Genomic DNA, 12,227 nt, shown 5'->3' with positions numbered 1-12,227 from the left:
GATCTAGATTTAAAAGCAGAAACATAATCCTCTTGATGTTTTACAGAAAAAGCAGAACTTACTCCACTAAGTAAAGACATGAATCATGAATCTAGAGGAAATGACTGACATGGCTTCCAGAGAAATGTAAGGAAAAACGTCTTTACTGTGAGAGTGACGGGGCACTGGAACAGGCTGCCCAAATGAGTTGTGGAGTCTCCTTCTCTGGACAGATTCTAAACCCACCTGGACGAGTTCCTGCGTGACCAACCCTAGGTGGTCCTGCTCTGGCAGGGCGGTTGGACTACATCATCTTTTGAGATCCCTTCCAGTCCTTAAGGTTCTGTGATTCTGTGACATGTTCACCAAAAGTACACTGTTTAGCAAGCTTAGAGAAAAGCTGGAGTGTCCTTGTTGGTGGTAGCTGATGTAATTCCCAGAGACACTCTCTTCAAAACATGCTTAGCAGCACATATTAGGAGAAAAGTCCTCTCTCATACCTAAGTACTGCCTTGAAAAAAACCAACTTTAACTACTTTAAGGATGAAATAGCAGAGAAGAATTTTGATGTTTTCCTGTCTGTCCTAACCGTATAAAGAAAGGTGGACTAGCCTTCCAGACTCAACCGTTTCCAGACCAACTCATTTTCACATCACAATATTGTTATTGCCCAGGGGTTACACTGTGGGTGCAGGAAGCAGGGTTGTGCTGCAGTACTGTAATCCTCCACTCAGCATGTGGCTAGAAGCATACAAACAGAGAGCAAATGTGGGTGCAGACAGTATATATGTTCTCATGTCTCAGCAGGATTACAGATGATATGAGGGCTCTATTTCAATCCCCTCCATACCTGAAAATTTCTTGGCAAAACTACAAATTCAAAGCTCTCTGGTCTTCAGCACATGCTGCGGTTCCTGCTCTTCAAGGGTGAAGCTACTTGCCTTGTATGACTTCCAGCTTTGATGAGACAAAGTTTGGACAACAGCTTTAGCTGCCACAGCCTTATAATCAGCGTGACTCTCTTCTGTTTATCAAATTACAAAATGCAAACACATTCCTTTTATTCACGTCTGACTCTTGTTTGTCCTGCAAGGGATATTGCAGGAAATTAATATTACTTGTATCCATTTAGATAGTTTTCATATTTCATCCCCACCTTGGTTATCTCTGTTATGTTTCTATACTGATTTCTCTCAGTAGGGAAATCATCTGAGCTCTTTCACTGACCTGTTGCCTTCGTTTGGAACATTCATATGCCAGCAAACCAGGTGTAGTGGTTTTGCCTGGGCCGTATTTTTTGGTAGGGAGGGGGCTTCTTTAAACAAAGAGTTGCCAGAAGCTTCCCCTGTAGCTCACAGGGTGAGGGCCAGTGAATTCTAAGCTGGTCACTGCACCTGATCCAGACCTGGCCAATTAGTGACGGAGGTAGCGCCTCTGTGAATATCGTATTTGAGAAGGAGAAGTTGTTGCACAGTTGCAGGACTGAGCAGTAAGAGGGAGAGAGAAGGTGAAAACATCTCCGCAGACACCAAGGTCAGTGGAGAAGGAGGGGGAGGAGAGTGCTTAGGCCTTGAAGGAAAGAGTCCCCTGTCATATTAGATGAGGACCATGGTGAAGAAGGTTGTCCCCCTGCAGTTCATGGAGGCCACCGGGGAGCAGAGACCCACTCATAGCCCATGGAGGACCCATGACAAAGTGGCTGGATGCCTGCCGGATGTGACTTTGTGGGAAGCCCACACTGGAGTAAGTTTCTGGCAGGACCTGGGAGTCTGTGGGGAGAGAGGAGCCCAGGCCAGAGCAGGTTTGCTGTCAGGACTTGTGACCCTGTGAGGGACTCGGGCTGGAGCAGTCTGTCCCTGAAGGACTGTTCTCCCAGTGGGTGACCCACGTTGGGGCAGGGTGTGAGGAGCTGCCCCTATGGGAAGCCCCAATCTGGAGCAGTTTGTGAGGAGCTGCAGCCTGTGGGAAGGAGAAGTTTGTGAGCGACTTTCTCCCATGGGGAGGTACCCCACATTATGTCACTGGGAAGTGTGAGGAGGCCTCTCCCTGGGAAGAAGCAGCAGGAGAGTCCAACTGACTGCAACACCCATCTCTCATCCCTTGCATCACTGGAGGGGAAGGAAGTGGAGTCTTGGGAAGAAGGAGGGGTGGGGGAGATGTTTTTAAGATTCAGTTCTATTTCCCATCTCCCTCCTTTTATGGTTCCTTTAATAAATCAAACCTTTTTCTCCTTATGTTGAGTCTGGTTTGGCCATGACGCTAATTGTGGAGTGATCTCTCCGTCCTTAACTCACAAGCTGGTTGTTGTATTTCTCTATCTCTTGTACAGTCCAGTTTAGGAGGGAGAGTGATTTTATGACTTGGTGGACATCGGGCTAAACCACCAGGCCAACATGCATCACTGATTTAACTTTTTTATCCTGACTTTCACCTGGCAGGAACTGCAAAAAGTCTGACCTTAAAACCGAGAAAAGAAGCTAAAATTGTGATTTCCTCAATCTTGCTAGATTAGCCTGTCTTTTTCTTTAATATCTATTTAATATCCATTTCCAACTTCGCGCACAGTGCTAAACCTACAGCCAGCAATTAAGAAGCATAAAAGAACAAATGTACAGCAGCTGGTCTCCACCAAGGTTAGTCGTAACAGCTCAATCAGCAACGAAAATGACACCCAAAGTTTCTTTAATAAAATTAGGAACCGAGTCTGTACTCAATGATCAAACTTTTACACTGGTTGAAAGCCCATTGGGTACTGCTGGAACAAATATCATAAATACTTGCTTGCAACATTGATGGTGCACTTAGAACAATACCTAAATAACACAAGGTGAACCATGCACTAAATACCTAAATAAAGCAAGGCGAGCACTGACAATATACTGAACTTTTACGATCCATAGTCTTTTGTTGTATATTAACCTGAGGTTCAATCTGAGGCCCTTTTCTGGGGGAATAAATAATGACAAATGTTCAGTTACAGCTGCATCGCTGCCATGTGTATGAGACCTTGATCATACTCACCATCAAGACCATGGCAGGCTCTGACTGTAGCATATGCTTTGTGCTCAAATCATGCCTGCCTTTAGGGTGGTGAAACCTGACCTAACTTTGCTCACCTGAGTGAAAGTGAGACCTTTAGTTGTGAGACCTAATGGGTAGCAGAAAAGATGAGGTTCCCATTTCCTCTCTATTAAAGTAAGGAACCTGCCATTTCTGATCAGAGGAGCTGGAGCATTTAAATAAAAAATTAGAAAATACTTTTGGGCAGGCAAATCAAAGCAAAAGGTGGTTGACTCAGAGCAGGACTAAGTCAGGACACTAAAACTGCAGGATAATTGCTTTTTGCCACAAAGGGCTGGGATTTCGACCTTGCCACCACAACCACATATGTAATGAAAACCTTGACAGTTTTCCAGGAACCGATTTTTTGCATAGTATTGAAATTGTCTGTGCTGGCTATATGAGTAGTTGTTGACAGTTGGTGAAGAGTTTGTTAATAACTATCAGGGTCAACCCAAAAATTACCTCTTAATGAATATGTTAACAACTTGCTATCCATACATTCCTGTATTTTTCAGCTTGTTTCCATGTGGACAGCATATATGGTGTCATTGCTTCCTGCAGCCACATGACTGACCATCAGACTCTTGAGTTGCCAACAATTGCCGGGGAAACAAAGGTATAAGTCCCTTGAGATTTCATAAAAGTGGTGAAGCTATGGAAATATGCACACAGAAGTCTAACTATTGTGAAAGGACAATGCAAGTAGTTAAATGGTTAATATGAAAAAAGCCTTCTTTAGTAACTAGATACATTGCCAAGAAAATGGACAAAGTAAAAGGTAAATATTGACATAACACTGTCATGATGTTACAGTATGCCAAATTCATATCTGTCTGTGAAACAAATAGTAGTAAAACATACCGTTTTTGGAAGTTTTTGAAGCATTTGTTTAAATACTACATTTATTGAACCAACTAATATTATCCATAACTTTAGTCTAGAATATCTTTCTTATTAATGTTTCTAATACCATTCCCACTTAAAAGTTATATTTGTTATATTAAATATATGTCAACATTTTATCAGGGTTATATAAATCAAACTATCCAGGTGTCCTTCATAAGCTAGATAGGAGTCTTGTACATGCAGGTATGAAAGACAGGAAAGAGAAGGAAAAAGCCACAACTTTCAAGGTAAGCAGTGTGCCATACATTGCAGGCAACTGCACTCCTAAGCATGCTTAATGCTGTGGAGTATGTGTTGCAAGCAAACAGTTTGTGGGTTTCTAAATCCAGGCGACATTGAAGTACCAGCCAACAAGATGCTCTGGACCCCTGTCCTATTGAAAGCAAACACTTGCTATCATCTTGCAATAGGTTACGGTGCTTTGTCTGTCAATCAGAAATCCTCTGGCAGCTTAGATTTGGTTTAGTGCTGATTTTTCAGACATAAATGCAAAACATCTAGTTTCTGTTGCACCTGCTGTGCAGAGTGTTGTCTGTGATCACTGACTGGGGCCCATGAGGGTTAGGGCTGCATATTTATTTTTGAAGGAATTAGAAATGCTGTTGTAAGTATCTTGCAAAGGTAAGCTCACTGATATTTATAAGACAGAAAATGGGTTTTATTTAAAAAACTAAGGAATTGACTTCCAGACTTTTTTTGCACCAGACCTGGAAATACACATTTCTTGTAGATGAGACCGTACAGTACTAAAGTTAGCATTTAAAATAGTGCCCAGTCAACAGGCTATTGTAGTTGAAAGCCCTCTGACTGGCTATATTTCTCAGTGTCAATGTCAGGAAAATCTTGATTCTCTGAAATGATTGATTTCCATTCAGATACTCTGAAATCTCTCACTGTTGGGGCTGAAGTCACCTGCACAACTAAAGTACTTGTTGTTAGTTGTTGTTATTTGATTGTTAGTTGATTTGATCACTCAAATGACTTGAGCAGAGAACGGGGAGACAAGACCTACTCTTATCCAAGGGGTTTTTTTTCGCTTCAGTCCTTGAGCATTTTGAAAGGACTATGAGTTCATTTCATAGAATATCTGCTAGATGGGAAGTGTCTGTATTTGTGTCTGTGCTGCATGAGGAAAGAAGGTATTGGACTCTAGACAGCTTTGCCTCAGGTGGACTACACCATAGCTCTACTGAAATAAATTTTTATGGCTCTACATTAGTTGTCATCACCTTATGGACCATAACTTATTGCTGCATCTTCCTTAGAATAAGGATTCCGTTTATGTGGGTTCAACATTGTGCAAAGTCTGCACAGGGATTAAGGCCTCAGTGCTGATACAAAAGTTACTTAAAAGTACAGTTTAGAGATTAAAGTACTGCATTTCTGATGTTGCAAAGATCCTACACATGATCCCATATTTGACATTTGTCTGTAAACTTATTATTCATCAGGGAATCGTTTTTATTTAATTCACTATTGTTACAAGTTATAATCCGTACTACAGAGACATAGTCAAGAGAAGGAACAGAACTGGCTAAAATGTAGGCTATCCCAAAGGTAGTTATTAAGAGCAATCTTCTACATGTGGAGTGAAATATCATAGCTATCTTTTCTAGACAGTAGAGGCTCTTCTAAAGTTACACTACAAGAAAAAGTATAACTGCTGCCTACCATAAAACTGCCCTCAGACAGCTTAATACTCTCACTATGATGAAGCTTTTCCTGATAATTCTCTACAAATGAGCCCAGCTGCCTGTTTCATAATCTTTCTAATGCAGACAGTAAACCAGGGAATCACACTACCAGAAATTTTTAGATGCCAGGACAGTGAAGAGACACGAGAGTTGCAGCTGAATTCCTGCAGGGTAGAAGCAATTCAGCATCACTCGGGGTGATGAACAGTGCTAAAAAATCATTGGCCTCTATTCACACTCCCTCTTCTAGATTGTGAGAGACATTCAGGTATTCTTGAGTTTGATGATGGCAGTAAATCTTACAGTCAGTTCTGTACCTGGAATAGATTTGTGTCTAAGGGACCTCATTTCAAGTGATACAAGTTTTAATTTACTAGTTCCAAAATATATCGTGGATTTTCATTGTATTCTTTAAGCAATACTATTGAAATATCTGAAGTTACTTAAGGAACTACCAAAGATTAAAATGGTAAGCTTTAAATAAGCAGATCAATATAGAAGATCTGCTGTTAAATACCTCTTCCCCTCTCCCCCCAGGTTTTTCCTTACAAGAAATTGATATTTGGCTAATATTTCATGTGGGTTTCTCTCCCCTTCAACCCCCTCAGTTCCCCAAATCTATGTTATTATTGATATAGGAATTAGGTTTTACTGCTTTATTGAACTAATAAACAGAGACCATACTATTTTTATTAACTATTTTTAAGAACTTTTTTGCTTGTAATTTAGTGGCATTATATCTACAAAGTCATCTGATCTTAAATAGAATATGTTCTTATAGTAGTTTTATAGCTGATTCCATTTTCCCAGGTACTCTATTCACATTTTTGTGGTATTAGCCCTCATCTTTCTTTGTGAAGCTAAGCTAATGATTGCAACATATGTGATACTCATCTACAGCATTTCTTCACTCTAAGTGGATTACCCTTTCTCACTTTCTGATATTCCCTATGGACCTTAGTGGGGCAGTGTGCTACAGTTTTCTCCTCGTCATGTAATTTGACAACCTAATGATTAACTAATCTGAGTTTCTCTGATTAAAAGAGCCCGACAGGGACATGTGAAAGCATCACAACTTAAATAATTTAACAAACAATCATTCTTTACTTCCTCAGTGTTGACTCAGTAAAACATTTATTAGTACATTTTTAGACAGCTATCAACATTCATCCAGTTCACTGGAATACCTTTAGAGGTTTAGATATGAAAGTAATTCAAGATTACTGTATAGTTCAACATCCAAGCCAATTTAACTGTTTAAACTACATTCAATTTAATTTTTAAAATTCCAGTTCATTGAAGAGTGCTTAGTTTTATACTACATGTGAAAGGCAAAATATAAAATGTAGCTATACCAATGTATAGGTCCATAGACATGTGCAAATATTTCTTTAAATGATCTCTCTAAAAAGCCTCAAATGAGCACTCACATACAGAACAGAGCATTAGGTAAAGAGGAGTGTTCTTTTTTCAGGCCCTTGTGTGATGGCTGTTGATATTATTTTCTATTATGTCATGATAGAAAAGGAGAAAACTGATTTTCCAGAGCTGAAAAATTAATACATCAGCAGTAATTAATCTTTCCCTCACCTTGGTTCCTCCAACAGAACTAGTCAAAATAATCCCACACCTCACATTCTGTCTTGTGTGAGACAGCAGAGGAACAGGATAAGTAAGAAGACAACAGTCCAACGGCTTTATTAAACCGTGGGGTGACTGCTGAATATAGGGTGACATTTTTGTTACGCCATCTCTCTGTCCCTCAGTACACTGTTGTGGCTTTCAGAGGATCCTGTCTGATGTATAAAGACAGAAGGAAAGCATTGGAGAAATCAAGGCTCTGCAAGAGTGTTTTGGATTTGATATCTTGTAGCTATACACTTTGCAAACATGTGCATTGTATTTCTGTAAAATTACAGTTTACAGACAGTTTTTAAGGAAATGGTGTTGATTGTCAACGCAAAAGAAACACACGTTTTCCGTGAATTTAGACCTTTTTCATCCATGTATTTCTAACTGCACATGGAAAGAATTTTCAGCTACAAAAAGTTTATGGTAACATACAGTAACTAGTGATTGTAGACTTTGTTTCATTGCTGGTTACTTATGTAAGCTGAAAACAGATTCATCATCTCTAAGAGAAATCTGTGAGGGAACGAATCTTAGTTTAGTTTCGTTTTCACACATCCCTTTCCACATAAGCTTATTTGGTACAATTATTTAAATGTGATTGTAATACAATATAATATCTTAAAATTTTAATTTGTTCTTGCTGTTCTGAAATGCAGTATAATAAAAGAAACTTTTCCCTCTTTGCTTCCTTTGTTCTTTCTGTGAACCTTATCACTGCAGACAGCTTGTTCCAGCAGAAAAAAAAACACGCCCTGCAAGTGAAACGTGAAATGATTCTGTAACACTTGCACACTTCCTGAAACACTTTGGTGAAAAGGATCACTGAACATTAGTTGCTAATAAGTGTCTAAGAAAAGGGTTAGAATAAACACTTTAAGCACTGATTTACGGTTCCTTCTGTGGTTTATGTAAGATTAAAATGAGCCCAACCTCCCGTCTCAGATGAAGGCATAAGAAAATTAAGAAACACAAGTGCTACTAACCTTGGTGTACTTTATTTTCAGATCTTTGAGTGGTTCTGGCAGCGCTGGCAAAACTGGAGCAGAATTGCCGTCTGAACCTTGCTTCTTCATATTTTCAGTTGAGGAGTTTGAGGAGTTTCCTAATGAAGTTCCAGGTGAAATGAGATATAAGGGAAGTGCAGCGATTTTTGCCCTGACTGAGCTCTTAGCTTTATTTGTGCTTTTTTATCTGTACCAGCTATGGTATATTTGCATACAGGGATATGATTGGATGGAAGAGTTCACTGCAAAGAGAAAATGACACTACTTATTCTGAAGACTGAAAGCAACAGCCTTTTCACTGAGCTGAGACCTCGAAGAAGCAAATGCTGCTGAAACAGTCACAGTTTAAGGCCTGTTTGTCTTACCTGTAAAATGGGTTTCTCTCAGCGGGCAGGTCCCTGGATTTCAAGCAAAGTTCTTCGCGTACTTGAAGGCAGTCCTGGAGATAAAGACAGACTGGTTAGCTCTGGAAACAGGCTAAGCCCTTCTCATTGGACTGTTGATGAGAATAATTCCCAGAACTGGAAAGCATTCACTAAACAGCAATCCATCACATATTATGCTTTACTATGTGCAGAGTACATTATAATTGCTGTAATTAATACCTGTTTTGTAGATAAGGGATGTCTATGATGATAAGTGAGATAAGGGATGTCTATGGTGATACAAAAGCAAAAAAATGCTTCACATAATTTACAAGAAATGTGAAGGTGGGACACTTACTGATTGACATACTTTCTGATTGATACAGAAAAAAAGAATCTGTGGCTAGAACCAAACAAAAGCTTGTTGTTTGCTTCCAGAAAACATCACAGCTTTAAGGACGATATTTTTTTCTACAGTGCCCTTTGGAAAATCTATTTTTTTGCCTTTGGAAACAAACTATTTAATAGACAAGACTTTTCTACCAAGACTTTTCTACTTTTCTACCCACTGATGCATGTATTTCCAGTTCTGATTATTCATGAGCAAAGTAACTCTGTTACTGACAAATCATTTAATGTGGCAAAGAAGCTCTTCTCTTCATTAAGTTCTACCTTTTCTCGTGAATGGTATTGCCAAACAAACTGTGAGCGAATTGGCACTTGTTTTACCTGCTAAGCTTCTGTTAGATGCAGAATGGATATGAGCCATAGAAATAGTCCCAGTTTGGTCTCTGAGACTACTTATACATTCTGAACTAAAGAGCACGCTTTAACTACCATTGGTGATTTGTGTATTTGAACATGTGGCTGGAGCAAGAGTTTCCAGTCTTTAGAAAGGTTTGGATATCTTTGGATAAGAGAGAATTCTATTCGCACAGCAGTTATCTCTCAGTGGATGTAAACAGTTGTGTGGACTTGAACAAATTTCAGGCATCCAGCCTGTCATCTGCTTGAAGGCTGCCCTTTCCCATTGCTGTCGTGCATACCTGAGATTTCCATCTCGGTTTTTTCCTTTTGGATGCATCTTTCAGCTGGCTGGCTCAAGATGTCTCAACTTAGAATAACACACTTGAAAGTTTTGTGAACATCAGTTTCAGAACTAAATATTCGAGTTAGAATGTTTGGCTGCCTTAGAGAAGGCCTTTTTGGTCTCTTGAAAAAAGGTAATAGCTGCATAGAGTTCAATCACTTTCTCAGGGGTATCTTCATGTAGAAAATGTTTTGTGGTTTTCCATATTTTTACAAAAAAAGAAAAAAAGTCCATGTAATTTCTGTGATTTAGACGTTACAGTATTCTCTAATAATCTTCCTGACAATCATTTCTTCATTAACCCACAAAGAGTTTATCTGTCATCAATTGGACTGCTAGTTGCTCAGGTTTGCCTAGCAAATAGAATTTAACTTGAACTGTAAGACAGAGATCAATGACATTTCAAGAAAGGCCAAATATCTTTCTCCCAGGAGGGAGTGTCCTAAAAACATTTCCATATATAGGTACCATTGTATTCCTGATCTTTTAAGTTGTTTTTTCTTCTTTAGTGATTAGGCTAGAATTGAATTATGACAACTTCTTTGGAAAACGATAGCAATTATCCTCTTCCCACATCTACAGGGACAGCCTGAAATCAGGCCAGACAGGCTTTAGAGGTACTGTCCTGGGTGAAGTTGCTTTTCCAAACATGCTAATAATCCCTGCTTGTTTTCCACACATTTCATTTAGAATATGCTTTACCTCCCCTTTCCTCTCTGTTTCCCTCTTTTGGATTGCATGAATCTTTGGGATTGTATGAATCACCACCATGTTTCCTGTGAGTCCTTTTTCTCTTGAATCTTTGAGCATTGTTAAAAAGCTCTCATCTTTTAAAAAGACTACTTGAGTAATTTGCATGTCCTGTGATTGGAACTTATCTGCTGAGACTTGCTCTAAGTATTACCATTAAAGTCAGCAATTCCTTTAATTTCTCTGTGTTCTCATATCTATGAATGTTTGACTCCCCTCCCTTTTTTCTAGGAAGTTCTAACTATTGCTTAGACTAGCTGTCCCCGACTACTCCAATCGCCTCCTACCCAACAAATTTCTTATTCATTTTATTCCTAGGATTCCTTTTAGCTTAATGTAGAAATTATTTCCTTTTCCTCACATCCCACGTTCCTGTTTATTACAGCTTCCCGTTATTTTCACTCAGTGACTGGATTATCCGTCACTGTTGTATGTATTTCATTTAAATCAAGATTTGCACTTCAAGCACTGTAACTTTAGTGGACTGTACTATTCTTTCAAATAGCAGATTATGCAATTCTTGGATATTATAGATATTGTACATGGAAGTTACACGGTTTAGTTGCTAATATTTCCTTGGAAATTCTATCTAGTTCTTTGTTTTCTTTTGGTCAATGCTTTAGTTGTTGTTATCTTTCCACTACTAAGGCGTGAACCTCAGCCACCTCACAGCTTAGACAACTACGTGGTATGACTATATGATATTAGTCTGAATTTTACAAAAGCCAGAAACCGTTGTTGTTGTTCTCTTCCTCAGAAATATACCCAATTGTCTTTTTTTCAAAGAAATTATTTCTTCTTTCCTTTTGCTAGGGGGTGGGAGATGAGGCAGATTTTTTTTAAAGGACTGCCAAACCGTTTTCCCATTAACTACAGCATGGGTGTTTCCATCCTCCAGCAGTATGGGACAAGTGACTTACTCTTTGTGTAATGCTGAGATTGTAATCACGGCAGCAAGAAAATCTGGTTGATAGGTTTCCACAGAAAGCAGGCTTTGTCCTTCAAAATACATCTATTTAATCATTAAAGAAATCTGATCAGTATCTTGCACTAGAAATGCTCAAATTTATGTAGGTCGGATAAGATTGCATATATTTAGTGTATATATTTATTTATACAGACCACCTCTGATGTAAGATAATGCAAGGACTTTGCTGCAGGTAAACAGACAGTAAACATCTCCTACTTTAGATTTTTTGGTCAATTACAGCTCTGGGAATGTTCCAAATTACATAGTTTTGGCATCTGATGATTTACCAAAATTACAGCTTGAACTCCCTAAGAGTGATGCCTTAAAAAGTGGCATAAAATAAAAATTTGCTACAGTGCAAAACACTTAAGGTGAACAATCTGGCATGGTAACTGACTTTGAGTTATGAATAGAAGCAGTAGGTGTCAAAAGCACCAAAATGCATTTCAAAAGTGGGAATCATTGAGATTTGTGACATCACTGGGGTCTCACTCGAAAAGGCTTTATTCCTTTCACTAATCTTCCTTCTGATATCCCATAAGTGACAGCAGAACAAGAATACTGGTCACTGTTTAGTGTGATGTGGAAGGGCAGACATATCAGATACCAGGCAGAACTGGTGTGAAACCTGTGCCATGTTTGTCCACATAAAGTGAGTGTCCAAAAGTGGGTGTGATCTACAAACACTGATAAATTCTGAAGTACCGATGTTGAAGTGACAAGATTTTCAAGGCTACTGAGCGAATTCCTTCGGCTTTTCCAACACACTGAGTA

General features: G+C 39.1%; 1 protein-coding gene across 1 annotated transcript in view; it reads right to left on the bottom strand.

Annotated features, from left to right (window-relative positions):
* Positions 1–8,661, bottom strand: part of LOC133628732 (aldehyde dehydrogenase 1A1) — a 28,702-nt gene extending 20,041 nt beyond the window's left edge. The window contains exons 1-2 of the mRNA XM_062017494.1: positions 8,644–8,661; positions 8,258–8,376 (exon numbers count right to left, since the gene is read on the bottom strand). Coding sequence (XP_061873478.1) covers positions 8,258–8,347 — 90 coding nt within the window. The 5' untranslated portion in view covers positions 8,348–8,376; positions 8,644–8,661. The remainder of the gene's footprint in view (positions 1–8,257; positions 8,377–8,643) is intronic.
* Between the last annotated feature and the right edge of the window lie 3,566 nt (positions 8,662–12,227).

Source organism: Colius striatus, chromosome Z (genome assembly GCF_028858725.1).
Source record: "Colius striatus isolate bColStr4 chromosome Z, bColStr4.1.hap1, whole genome shotgun sequence".
Taxonomy (NCBI): Eukaryota; Metazoa; Chordata; class Aves; order Coliiformes; family Coliidae; genus Colius; species Colius striatus.
This window is presented reverse-complemented; position numbering and strand designations above follow the sequence as displayed.